The sequence below is a fragment of the Mustela lutreola genome, chromosome 15 (genome assembly GCF_030435805.1).
Source record: "Mustela lutreola isolate mMusLut2 chromosome 15, mMusLut2.pri, whole genome shotgun sequence".
NCBI lineage: Eukaryota > Metazoa > Chordata > Mammalia > Carnivora > Mustelidae > Mustela > Mustela lutreola.
The window spans coordinates 58,076,943-58,091,213 of record NC_081304.1 but is presented as its reverse complement, the minus strand read 5'-3'; the positions used below and the strand labels follow the sequence as shown (position 1 = coordinate 58,091,213).

At 46.8% G+C, this 14,271-nt stretch overlaps 1 protein-coding gene across 6 annotated transcripts in view; it reads right to left on the bottom strand.

The window, feature by feature from the left end:
* The window catches only part of MYH10 (myosin heavy chain 10), a 118,396-nt gene that overhangs the window by 67,138 nt on the left and 36,987 nt on the right, over positions 1-14,271 (bottom strand). For 4 of the 6 annotated variants that reach the window (XM_059150553.1, XM_059150552.1, XM_059150556.1 and 1 more), the window contains exons 5-7: positions 9,641-9,743; positions 9,049-9,078; positions 2,240-2,332 (exon numbers count right to left, since the gene is read on the bottom strand). In XM_059150553.1, coding sequence (XP_059006536.1) covers positions 2,240-2,332; positions 9,049-9,078; positions 9,641-9,743 — 226 coding nt within the window. The remainder of the gene's footprint in view (positions 1-2,239; positions 2,333-9,048; positions 9,079-9,640; positions 9,744-14,271) is intronic. The other 2 variants (XM_059150555.1, XM_059150557.1) reach the window with 1 other exon arrangement.

Below are 14,271 nucleotides of genomic sequence, written 5' to 3'. Positions count from 1 at the left end.
GTCTGGTGTTGCCATCAGAGTGCATTTGTGCAGTCCCCTCCCACCGTGTTTCAGGGCTGGTCTTTGTGATCAGTAAAATCCATCAAAGGCTTGGATGTACCAAGGCTTGGATGACTTCCAAGGTCATAAAGAACACCGTGTAGCTTCTGTCTTGCTCTCTTGGACCACCAAGAGGGGAACTCCAGCTGCCACGTCAGGAATGGGCATCCCTCCAGAGAGGAACCAAGGTTCCTTGAGGTGAGGAATCAAGGCTTCCCGCCAAAAGCCACCTGAGTCAGCTCAGAAGACGATCCTCCCGCCTCACAAGCCTTCTGAGGACTGTAGCCCCAGCCAATACCACCTTAGCAACACCTCCATGAGGGGCCCCGAGTCAAAACCACCATCTCACAGACACTCTGAGGTGATACAGGTTTCAAGTCACCGGGCTGAGGGCAACTTGTTACATGGCAACAGGGAACCAACACGGAATTATTTGTCCATCTGTCCCAAACACGACATCACCAGCAGGTAGATGGATCCCGACCACTCAGTAACAGACTTGCAACATTCTTTACCAAAGGGCTGGTTGCAGTTTATCTTTGCCGGGCAAAGAGAAGACCGTCACAAAATGCTTTCTCCTGAATTTCAAGTGTGGCTCGGGGCAGTGGGGGTGGGAATAGACTGGTAACTTGATTTATGTGGAAAAATAAAACATTTTCCACTCAGAATCCTTATAAATCCTCACAGAGATTCACATGCCAAAGCTGGTAGCTCGAGGTATCTTCAATCCCATGATGTGGCCACCAAACACAAGGCTTTCAGAAGCAAGAATTTAGGATTTAAATGTGGCTCAGGCTCAGTGCTGATGATCCAGGAGATAAAAACTCTACCAATGACGCATGGTGTCCCAGATCTTTATGAACCCCAAAGTCACAGCCATGCTTCATGCCGACACAGGTGTATTTGTCATCTCACTCAGTACGTAAAAAGCTAAAATCATTACCTAAAGAACTTGGGTTAAATGAATCTTCAAAATTTATCTTACTTATGCGATATTCCAAACAAATACATCCCTATTTTGCGCCTAACTTGGGAGAGCCTCTTGTACTTAAAATTATCTCTGAGGGTGTCACGGGCTGAGTCACGTCCCGCCCCGAATTCTTATTTGAAGTCCTAAGCCCCAGTGCTTCAGAACAGGACTATATTTGGAGACATGGTCTTTAGAAAGCTAATTAAGTTAAAACGAGGTCACTAGGGCCCTAGTCCCACATGACTGGTGTCCTTACAAGAAGAGAACAGGACACAGGCGCACGCAGAGGGAGGTCTGTGTGGCCGTCTACAAGCCAAGGAAAGAGACCACAGAGAAAACCAACCCGGCCGCTACTTCAGTCGTGGACTTCCAGCCTTCAATACTGAGAAAATCATCAGAATAGAAGTCTCTGGACTTCTACAAATACTTCTAATATCAGGAAGGACAAAAAAAAAACAAAACCCAGAGAATTAACTCTCAACGATATAAGTAGAAATAACTGAAATTGAAGACCCTCTCCGATCTCACTGTGGAAACAGTCATGCATCTGGAGGACTATAATCCAGGGTAAAAGATGGACGGCAGGTGGGCCCCGTTTTGCCATATACGGCTCTGGAGGGAGGTCTGCCACCGACGTATCGACTGTGAGTGGCTGGACGGGGAGTGCAGGGTCTCTGCAGGAAGGCCGATCTGGCCATGCCTAGGACAGCCTCAGGTACTCTGGGACTGATGGTCCAACAGAGAAAGGGACGCTCTCCAGGAACTAATAGAGCCCAACAGCTAAGAAGAATTTTTACAGAGAAGGCACAGTACTGATCCAATATTCTGAGTTCCTATGCTGAAGAATCAGCGAGTATGAACGGGACAAGTGACTATGCTGAACACCAACGCTGTCTGGGACCCATGGACACCCCAGTGCTGTGCGCTAAGTCCTCCACAGGCCTCTCATTTTGCCGCCACATCAAACCCGTGACAAGCATTACAGATCAGCCCTGAAGGCAATTATCCATCCATATAATTATATACAGTAAATATATCACTACAATCACTCCTGGAAAATTGAAAATCCCATGTGACTCATCACGTTTCTACCGGGCAGTACTGGTCTAGCCTACGTCTGTTAGCCTCTCCTTAAAATCCAGGGAGAGGCAGTACTCCAGCTGCTTAATCACGTCAGACATCTACCCAGACGTCAGAGAAATGAAAGGTTTCTGGTGCTTTCAAACTTACGAAGCGAGATGAATTATCATTTTTCACAGTCTTCGCGTTTCCAAATGATTCCAGAATTGGATTTGCTTGCAAAAGCTGCCGTTCAAGTTCCCCCTAAAAGACATTACACATATGCACATACACACACACACACACAGACACACAAAGCAGATGTATTAATCTCATGTCTATACTCCAATCCTCAGCAGAAAATAGGAAACAAAAACTTGTCCTATTCTCCTCTGTTTCCATTGTGGGTGCCACCTGTAACCTTCTTGGCTTTGTTCTTGGTCCCATGAACTCTGCTAAAGGAAAACAATTAGCGTTTATAAAGCGATCAGAAGGAGAAGGAAAGGTGACATGGAGCACAGGAGAGAACTCTGAGGGCAGGGCACATAATCTAGGTGGAGAATTTTTGAAAATAAAACAAATGGGTTTTCATGAAATGAAATCTAGCAGGACGCTGCGATGAAGACAGTAATACACTTCTGTTCATTTCTACTCTGCCTTGTTCCAGGGAGGCAAGGCAGCCAGTTCTAATAATAACCACTAGGGGCGCCTGGGGGTTCAGTCCTTAAGCGTCTGCCTTCAACTGGGATCCTGATCCTGGGATCCTGGGATCAAGCCATGCATCGGGCTCCCTGCTCCATGGGAAGCCTGCTTCTCCCTCCCCCACTCCCCATGCTTGTGTTCCCTCTCTCACTGTCTGTCAAATAAGTAAACAAATAAATAATCTTCAAAAGGCTAACTATAGAGTCTGTGATAGGCTCTGTGTCTTTACGCGCAAATCCAGCTCTTCGACAGATTTTTACAAACAAAAGATGTTAAGAATATTAACAGGTGCCTTGATCATGACCCATGACAGGAAGCTGTATGAGAAAGCCTGATGCTGGGCGCCTGGGTGGCTCAGTGGGTTAAGTCGCTGCCTTCGGCTCAGGTCATGATCTCAGGGTACTGGGATCGAGTCCCGCATCGGGCTCTCTGCTCAGCAGGGAGCCTGCTTCCCTCTCTCTCTCTCTCTGCCTGCCTCTCCATCTACTTGTGATTTCTCTCTGTCAAATAAATAAATAAAATCTTTAAAAAAAAAAAAAAAAAAAAAAAGAAAGCCTGATGCTAGTTCTGGCCACGAAAAGCAGGAGAAAGTGATGCTGTGTTCCTGGGATGTCATGTTAGAACTGCATCACAGGGCTTAGAGAAATCTGTGTTTTACAAACACGGCTCTTACCCCAGGTGTTTCCAGATACCAAGGTATTCTAGACCTAAAGAAAGGATGACAACGCACTAGCAAATGTGATTTTCTGAGCAAAACAGGGTCACAAGGACCCTCCCATGGGAGTCTTGATGGATGGCCAGATGCTAAGTGGAGCACTGTATCGGCAGATCCAGAAAGAAGGACAAATGTTTGCCATGCACACAAACTGGGGCGGGGGAGGACTCCTTCACACAGTGGAAAGGGTGGGGACGCGCTCGGGAGGCACGGGACACGGGGAGGAATGCTCCCCACCCTCCAGTGGTTAGCTGAGCTGTCTAGATCTTGACACGGCTCAAGTCCCATCTACGACTGTGCCAGAAACTTCCTTTCTCAGCATTAGACAATATGCCCCCTGCAGAGGGAGTCTTCCGGTCATGGACGTCAAAACACCAGGTTATTTCTGATGTAGATCCTTCTAAACATTAGAGGCTCCCCAGATTTCTTTTTTAAGATTGTATTTATTTATTTGACAGAGAGCACAAGCAGGCAGAGCAGCAGGCAGAGGCAGAGGGAGAAGCAGACTCCCCACTGAGCAGGAAGCCTGACACAGAACTCGATCGCAGGACCCTGGGATCGTGACAGGAGCCGAAGGCAGACGCTTAACTGACTGAGCCACCCAGATGCCCCTCTCCCCAGATTTCTTAAAATGGGATATCCTGGTAACCAATTTTAACAACTAAGAGCCATCATTAAAGAACAGTAGTTACAGGCATCTGAGTTTAGCTCAGGTCATGATCCCGGGGTCCTGGGATCAAGCCCCGCATTGGGCTCCCTGCTCAGTGGGGAACCTGCTTGAGTTTCTCCTCCTCTGCCCCCTGCCCCCCACCCTCTCTCTTCAATAAATAAAATCTTAAAAACAAAACAAAACAAAACTTAGCTATCATTCTGTAATCCAATAGAGGGCCTTTCTCCTGGAGGTTAGCACTTGTCTTCATCAGTGTGGCCATAACCAACACCTTGTGAACCCCTTGGTGTCCTAGCTCTGCAAACACTGGGCTCTAGAACCCTCCTTACCTCACTTGGTCTGTGGGATCAGAATGCATAACTTGCATTTTCATAAATGGGGCATTATTCTTTACACTAAACATCCACTGTTAGATCAAAGATCTAGAATAGAGGGCGCCTGGGTGGCTCAGTGGGTTAAAGCCTCTGCCTTCGGCTCAGGTCATGATCCCAGGGTCCTGGGTTCGAGCCCCGTATTAGGCTCTCTGCTCAGCAGGGAGCCTGCTTCCCCACCCCGCCCCCCGCCTGCCTCTCTGCCTACTTGTGATCTCTGTCAAATAAATAAATAAAAATCTTAAAAAAAAAAAAAAAGATTGAGACCAGAGTTCTTAAAATCACACACTATCTTCCTGTCCCGACATAACAAAAATGCTTGACTATTTTACTTTTCGAATGTTTTCCTAACTTGGAGGGAAAATGTGTCCTGCATACCCTGTTTTAATACTCCCTAGACGTGGATGCAAGGACTCTCTTCTTTGTGTCAGTGTATGTGGGCGATCTCAGATTCTGTTCTTTCTCCTGCTGGCTCGTAACAGCTGGTTGTATCCCCAGGACCTGTGTGGGTCCATGTGAGGCCAGAAGGATCCCTATGAGTGTCTGCTGAAGGAATGCACAATCAGAGGTCCCCAAACTGCTAGAAGTGAACGTTAAGGGAGGGGCTGGGGGTGAGCCCAAGGCAGTAGTAGGAATCCTTTCTCTCCCCGTAGGACCTGCAGACTGGGGCACGCCTAGGCCTTTGCTGTTGGGGCCACGAGGTTGACAGGGTTGTGGTACTAACTTTTCTCCTAAAGGACTGGTGACATCACCGAGACCAAGTAGAGATCTCAGTAACTCAAGAACGAATCACAAAAAGCTTGACACAAAAGCTAACATCAGAGAACACCCCAAAAGGGTCTTACATTGAGAAATTATCATGAAATTTGACCATTTTGGTGTCGTACAATTTCACATTTTGACTGAACAGCGCTAACATCACTCAACCAAATTATGAAGCCATTTATAAACCCTCAGGGGACAATGACTAAGCGTTAACCCTTCTGCTAGAATCAGATGGGAGATGTCCCCTGTTTCTAGTCTATAGGACAATGAGAAAAGTCTTTTGGGAATGTGGGGGTGGGGGAAATTAGCATTAGCTATTAAAATTATTTTCAAAGTTTTAAGTATGTAGAATTATATGATGCTTTAAAGGATTACCAATCACAATGAAAACCATACCCTTGTGGATATGGTAATACATATGTCCTTGCTGTGTAATACACATAAAAGGACTCTGACATTAGTAAACCTCCAGTTCAGCCAGCAATGGGATGTGGGCTGGGATCGTGCTGGGCTTTGCGGCCAGGCTGGTGGAGCTGCAGGTGTCCCCACTCCCCACAAGAGGGCTGAAAGTCGGTGGGAGCCCCTCACCAACAGTCCCAAGAACCAGACTTAATCTCCATGGGCAGACGGTCATTTCCATACGTGCTACTTGCCATCTGTCACCAGCCTGTCATTTAGGCCAGTAGCTAGGAAGTCACCCCGAAGCTGCCATCCGGATGTGGGTTGAGTCGAAAGTGGGCTGGGAAGATGGGCTGGCCTGAAGACAGTCATCCTTCAGGGACGGTCAAGTTCTAGAAATCAGCTGTTTTCAGATCTGCTCTGAACTTGGCCTGGGTTCAGTGGCCTGGGACTCTGTCAGACTGTGAGGGCCTGTGACAGCAATGTACCGGGAGGGAGCGTGACCCCCAGACCACTTCCAGCTGCCTGGGGGACAAAGCCAAGCCAGCCTTAACCCCGTTAGAAGTATGCCTTGCATTTATAGGTCAATGTTTGTCACTGCTTAAATACTGCGACCTTCCTTTTGCAAATTAGTTTAGATTTGTTTGCATTTCCATCATGAGGATTAAGTGGTAAAGGCAAGCACGAAGGCCTGTGGGGACAGCTCAACAGAATGAGGGCCAACGAGAGCCAACATGGCGACAAGATGGGGAAACTGACACCCTCGTAAATGGCTGGGGGGGCAGGGAGCGGGGTGCAAAAGAGCACCATCACTTGAAGATCAGCAGGGCGGGCCCTCAAAACATGAAACAGAACACCACCATGACCTAGCAATGTCCCAGGTGCACACCCCGGACAGCGGGAAACACAGGTCCACACGAGCACTTGTACACAAATGTTCACTGAGGCATTACTCAAAGTGGTCCCCAAATGGGACCCATTGGAGTGCCCATCAGCCAGTGGACAGGGAAACGGAACGTGGCTTTATGCATGCTACGACACGGATGAACCGTGCAGACATCACACTGAAGGGAAGAATAGCCCAGAAGGCCATGTTCTCTAGCGTTCTCTTCGTATAAAATACGCACAGCGGGCAAATTCATAGGGACAGAAAGTAGATGAATGGTTTCCAGGGGCTGGAAGGACGTGGAAGGGGATGCCTACTGGGATTCTTTTTGGGGTGATGAGAAGGTCTTCAAGTGTACTACAGGGAAAACTGCGTAACTCAATGTACTAAAAATGGCAATGTGGGACTGTAGGAATGCATGAATTTGATGGCATTCATTAATTAAATTAATTAATTTAGTGGCATGAATTAAACCTCAATAGAGCGGTTTAAAAAAAAACAAAAAAGAATGAGCCAAGAGACAGATAAATCAAGGTGCCTCGAAATACCTTCCCCTTTGTCCTGACGCTTCATGCTACTTTCTGGGGACAAAACACCAGAAACACATCCAAATGGTTCCTGGGACCCTGAGCGAGCTTTGCCAGTCAAGCTCACCGTAAATACACAACCCAGGGATGTCAAACCAAAGGAGACCCTCGCCAGGTAAAGGCCTGCAACACAGAGACTACTCTGCGGAGGTGACTCTCAGAAAGGGGTTCGGGGTCCCTGGGGAGGGGAGGGAGCGAGGGCAGAGATGGATCCTCCCGACACGACCCCCTCCAGGGTCGCTGCCGCTCAGGAGTAGCCCCCGTTCCTTGAGCTGGGGAAGCAAAGCTGAGAACCAGCACTCTTCTCAGGTTTCTAGAAACAGAAGCACGGCTGGCTCTGGGCTAGACAAGTGGGAAAACACACGTGGGGAAAAGCAGCATGGAAGCTTCTGGGCTGGGAGTTCATGCAGAAGGACATGCGCAGCAGAGAAGGTGCGGGAAAACCTGCTCCCCAGGGACTCCTGCGACCCAAAGGGAGGCATGCGACTCACACACAACGGGGATCCACGCTGTAGTTTAAAATGACATCGAAACAAAATGTTAACAATAAATGATGCGCGAAATTCCACATCATGAATTTGGAAAACCCAAGTGTGCCCGTTAATCACTTCACACCGACGGAAGGTTTACACGTTCAAAGGTCATGTTAGCTTGTGCCTCAAGGGCACCAAGAAAAGCTCATTTCGGGGCTAGAGGTTCCTTCTATAACTGGCAAAAGAGCCTTTCAGGGCCCTCTAGGATAACGACTTCATTACCCCTTCCAATTTGGGTGAGTGTCTGCTCTTGCTGAAAGGACAAAAGGACATTACAGGCCTTCACAGGCAGGGGACAGCTTTGCTCTCTGACAACTTCAGAATTTTAAAAAAGATACGTGAAAATCCAGGTATCTAGGACTATTCCTGTAGATACCTATGATCATTTCTTTATATTAATAAGTCATTTCTATAACATTATCTTTCCTTGCTTCGTATTTGCTCGAAACCATTCCAGTGCCGGGGAAAGGTTAAGTCCAAGACAGAAGTCCCTTTCCGTCTGGGGCTTCTGGCTTGGGGGCCGCCCTTCCCTCTCAGTGAGCACGAACACTCCAGTTAGCAGAAACACTCCGGTGGGCCATCTGTCCGTTGTTATGCTCTGGGGGACCAGTAGGGGGTGAGTTCTCTAATCAGGAAGAACAACACTCCTCCTCTACCTGCCCCAATACAGAAAATGCTAACGAGGGCGCCTGGTGGGTGCTCAGTCCTACAGTGTCCAACCTTCTGCTTAGGTCATGATCCCCGGGGTCCTGGGATAGAGCCCTGCATTGGGCTCCCTGCTCAGTGGGAAGCCTGTTTCTCCCTCTTCCCTTGCTTGTGTTTCTTCTCTTGCTGTCTGTCAAATAAATAAAATCTTTTAAAAAAAGAAAGAAAAGAAAATTCTACCTTCATCTATTAAATGATTAAACCCTTTAAGGCTAAAACACATAGGAGCCATAAGACATTAATTAGAAACATGTTAACCCCAAAGTCACAAGTCTTCAAGTTGCAGCCCCAGACTTAAAATTTAATGTCGGCACAACGCCGGCCTTCCGTGTATTTAAGGAGAATCGAAATCATTCTGCATGGTCTCTGGCACTCAAAACCCTGAGGGTTCAGTCTTCATAAACATGTGATTCAATGTCATGATAAAGGGGTAAATAAACATCAAAACTCATCTAGAAAACAAATTTGAAGCGAGGGGGCATGCTGCTTGCCAAAGAACACGTCCCTAAGCGACAAATCTCCAAAAGGAGGTGTTCACAGGGGATGTCACTCGGAACTAACCATATCTGCTTCTAACAGAGACTCAACCTAGAGACAGAAATCAGTGCGAGCATTCAAGACTCAGAAGCATGAAGAAAAGCACTTGCCTGATGTTTCACTGGCTTAGGCGACTCCTGCTGTTTGTTACAAACAGATAAATGCAAACGTTAGCGAGTCTGGCCCGTTTCGAGCAGGAAGCCACATCCACAGAATCAGGTCAACGTGCAGCTCAGAACCACGAGAGCAGGTGTGGCTGCCTCACCGACCCCTCCTGCAGATCTGCAGATGAAGGGTAGCAGGACTCTCCTGTTCGTACCCCTTTTCTATCATCAGCGGTCCCCAAATTTCTATCTCCATCTCCAGCTGCCGCGGACAGTTAGCAGCAACAGGCTGCCGTGCCACTTTCGGAAAGAACTGTTAAAGACACTTGAGGACCTTCCTTCGGTGGAATAAGACATCTTGGGAAGCAACACTCATCATCGTTAACAGTTCTTCCCGAAGCTTCGGAGAGGGATTAGGCTTCAAGCTACCACCACTAATTCCACTTGGCCTGTGTGAAAGACCTAATTAATAGCAATTTCCAGGTCAACCTGCTCCCTCCCAAGCGGAGGAAGTTTCTGGGTAGAGGGTGGGAACAGACAAGGGAGCGGGTTCTCCCGGCAGTGTGCCGGGCTTCCTGACGCTGGCAGGCAAACTTACAGGAATATTATGGTCCTTCCGTCCTTTATGCGAAGAAGCAACGTGCGCGAGGTACTGAATGACCTTCTTCGTGTTTTCTGTCTTCCCGGCACCCGATTCACCCCTGGAAGAGGAAAGAGCACAGGCCGACTTAAAGAAAGCTGAGCTCACATATTCCCAAATTACAATGGACACAATTAATGGAGTTGGAACAAGAATTGGTAGAAAGTAAAAAAGAGTGTAAGTAGGGGGGGGGGGAAACCTACTAGCAGAAGTTAGAAAACGTTTTAAAAATTTAAAATAATTAAATTAACCCAAACTTTTTTTTTTTTTTTTTTTTTTTTTAAGGTGCCAGTAAGACAAAGGATAGAGTCATAATGCGGTTTTTTTCCTTGGAGTTTGGGGACTCTACCAGAGAAGTGACATTTTTATAAAAGTTCATGAAACAGGGCGCCTGGGTGGCTCAGTTGGTTAAGCAGCTGCCTTCAGCTCAGGTCACAATCCTGGAATCCCAGGACAGAGTCCTGCATCAGGCTCCCAGCTCCACGGGGAGTCTGCTTCTCTCTCTGACCTTCTCACCTCTCATGTTGTCTCTCACGGTCTCTCTCTCAAATAAATAAATAAAATCTTAAAAAAAAAAAAAAGTTCATGAAACAATTCCTCAGCCCCAGAAGCGCAGCCAACACTGGAAATAGGACTCCTGAAACAGTGAAGATGATTTAATCTGAAGATGTGGAAAGGACTCTGCGATGCCCACTGATGCTCAAATTCAAGTCCAGGCAAGGTTTTCTCAGCGCCTGCCCCCAAACTAGCTGCCGACTGCTCCTTCCCCAGCGCTACCGGTGCAGAAGCTTGTATACACCTTGTCGAACCTTCTCTCGCAAACTGCGGGCTTCGCACCCTGGGCTCCCGGAGACGGGGAACAGGACCCCATGCAAGTGTTTACGATGTGTTTGTGTTAGCTTCTTTTTTAATCCATGTAACCTTGGGCAGTGTTAACACTGAGCCAGTGCACAATTCGTAGAGAAAATAAACACTATGAGTTTTGTTACAAACTGGGACAAATGTCACCGCTTCATGTTTAAAAACAAGGTTGGCACATTTTAAAGGCAGCTTTTTATTTCTACGCAAGGACTAATCTTGAAATTCAGGTAAGCTGCTAGGCACAGGGATACCTAAGTTATGGTCTTTCTGTTCAAATATCAAAGGCTTCCTAAGATCGGATTCAAAGCGAACCTATCTACACAATCAAGAAAATCTCAATTTGGAATAAAAGAAAAATCTTCATATGTGTTTGGATTTTTTCATTAAGGAAGAGAAAAAGCCCCAGAAAAAACCAAAAAACCCCAGAAACAGAAAAAAAGCACCAGAAACCCCAAATATTATTAAACCCATGGCTAGCCAATAATCCTCTAAGCTTGTTTTATCCAAGGCTTGAAAGTCTAATTTTTCTAGTAAACTCTGACCCTTTCCTGGATGTATACTCAGGATTGTACTATGAACTGGCCCCAACTTAAATTTTTCAGGTTTACTGCTTGCATTATTATCTTAATTCTCTGCACCTATACCTACAATCTTAATTGCAGAGGGTTCGGGCAAAGGGAGCCAACTGACCCACTAGTCCTTTGAGTAAGGAAACCGTCTTCTCCAGGCCCTCACGCCACCCTCTGCACTAGGTAGGATCGTGTTAGAACCTTTCTAGCTACAAGACTTGATTCTAGAAACAACCCACTTACTGGTTTATAAGCATATTTTATATATGAAGCTCCTTAACTGCCATCCATTGTTCTACAAAATAGTTCCCTTGTATGTTTTATCATCTACAAGTTTTGAACTGTAGGTACTCAATAGACCGAATTCAAGGGTTTTTCTGCCTGCTGTTTGTGCTTAAAAAGGCCTTTCTTGCACCAGAATGATACCCATCTATGCTCTCATTTTTATAACATTATTATTAAATCCATCTGTATTTTCTTCCAGAACTTTGATGGCTTCACTTTTTACAATGAAATCTTTAATCCATCTGGGAAAAAAAATTATAGTTTGGGGTAAGCATATAATCAGATTTCATCCCCAGATGATTCAGCCCACATCCCAGTATCAATGGTTTGACAAAGACACTCATTATCCCGTGATCTGAACTATTATCTGATATTTACTTCTACATACAGCTTAGTCTAAGGCCAGAAACGTACTGCAAGAGTTTTGAAACAGGACGAGCCACAACAACCCCCAGCACTGGTCTTCTTTAAAACAAAACAAAACAAAACACCCAAGTAGTTTCTGAAGTGTATTTTTTCAAATAAACCTCAAATAATTTTGTCCTGCTCAAATAGTTTTGTCCCTCACCTCTTCCCCCACAGATAAAAAAATAAAAGGTGGCATTCTGAACTAATATTAATATGCATGCCTTTTTTCTTTTTTCTTTTCTTTTTTTTTTTAAGGAGAGAGGACGTCTTCATCTCTAGCTCTCGGGTAAATTTTGTGTTCGTGACAAGCAAGCAGTGTATCTGTCTTATCATCAATCTTTGATATCGTAGGGTCCAGCACAGCAGGGGCCGAATGAATCAATACAGGTCCTACACGTTTCAAGTTTATTCCTAGGCTCTTTTTAATATTTTTTGTTCCTGCTGTTAACATCCTTATATTTTCTACCTGGCTTCCTCTGGTGCCTGGCTAAGGTAGTAACTGCACTCACTCGACAAATACTTAACAAATCGACCAGGGTTGGGTCATTCTTCTGAGCACAAGAGCCAGAGCTGTGAACCTTTGTTTCCATCCTTGCGGAGCTCAAGTTCAGGAGAAGAGAGAAGATGAACCACAAAAACAAGCAAGAGGAGTGTGGGACATGAGGAATGCCTTTAAGGCATCAAGGAAGTGGCTGGGGGGAGCAGGGGGCAAGCAGACAGGAGCGGAGGACACTGGACACCTCCCCGGAGATGCGATGTTCTGGAGAGAGCCTCCCAAAAAGGGAGAACAGGCCAGGGAAATCAGGGGGCACCACGATCAGGCAGGGGGAGAGACAAACGCCAAGGTCTTTGCCAGGAACCAGGGTGCAGGTATAAACGTGGGGCTGGAGGCAAACCAGCAGCGAGGCAGAGAGCTGCAGGGACTCTGGGGGGCAGTGAGAAGCTCCCCGAGTCCTGGGAGAAGATCTGCATTTTATTCACGCATTAATTTCTCAAGAGCGAGTGTAGTGGTTTTTCTCCGTTTTGTTAACTTTATTCAAAATACTCTGTATTTCAAAGCTAATCATGATGTTGGCGGTTGGCTTCAAACAAGTAATTTTTCTGTTAGGCAAGGAAATGAGCCTCTCATTTTGACTGATGATGACTTGTCTGGAAAACAGTTCTGATTGTTCCCTTTCTGCTTAGTTGTGTGTCTCTGTGGTTTCTCCGCTAGCTCCACTCCATTGGACCTGTTTCGGCGTGTCCTTAATACGATCTCCCCCCTCCCTGTCACACTCACTGGCGGTGCTTCAACAATGCTTACGATCTCGGCCACATTTCTGTACATTTCAGGTCTAAGGGGACTTTGACACAGAGGACATGACTGTAAAGACAGAGGTTACCAGCAAGCTCCTGAGAGGGGAGATGGGGAGCCACACATAACCCGTCTTAAAATGTGGCCAGTACCTTCTAAAACAGGAGCCCGTGATGAAGAAAGAACATGGGCCATCTGAGGCCCATCATCACCGCCCAGTTACTGTCCACTTACCTGCTTGCCCACCACTCAGGGAGGGGCACCTTAGGTTACCAAGCCCCGAATTATTTTACGAATCCATAGCTGCTTGCCTTAATGGCTAAGAATGTGGGTTATGGGGTGGGGGCGCCTGGGTGGCTCAGTGGGTTAAGCATCTGCCTTCCGCTCAGGTCACGATCCCAGGGTCCTGGGATCGAGCCCCGCATCAGGCTCCCTGCTTGAGAGGGAGCCTACTTCTCCCTCTCCCACTCCCCCTGCTTGTGTTCCGTCTCTCGCTGTGTCACTCTCTCTGTCAAATAAATAAACTCTTTTTAAAAAAGAAGAGTGTGGGTTATGGTGTCCAGATGAGCTGCCTAGATTGAAATCCTGTCCACCGCTCTCTAGCTCCGGGCTTCAGTTTATACTCCTTTCAGTGAGAGACTAAGTACTTCACAGGCCCCGGAGCACGCCTGTAAGGAGCCTAGCTCTGCCCCCAGCCAGAAGGCTCTTGGCAATAATGCTAATAAGTAGGTATGAGAAGCATGAAGGTATTAACAGCAGTAAAAAAAAAAAAAAAAAAAAAAAAAGCTAATCCCCAACATGTCTCTGAAAGAGGTGGTAGGATCAAAGGCATAGAGTTAGAAATCTCGAAAATAATTTTTTAAAAGGGCAACAGCACGTCCGTCCCAGACAGAGGCAGAGAAATCAAAGCAGCTTGGACAGAAGTAAAGACAGGAGGGAGCCCATCGGAAAGCTTGGCAGGGGTCTCACCAAGGAAGCGGGTCATGAGAATCCTCAGAGAGCAGAGCGACAGAACAAGACCTCAAAGCCAGGAGGACAAAGGGATCTGATCTGGTTTCCACCGAGGAGACCAGACCCACGGACGAAGGCGCTCTGCACGGGAAGGCTGCTCCGTCCGTGCTGGTCCACGCGCTGCCAGTGTGAGGTCAAAGAGGAGGACAGCGAGCAGCCTG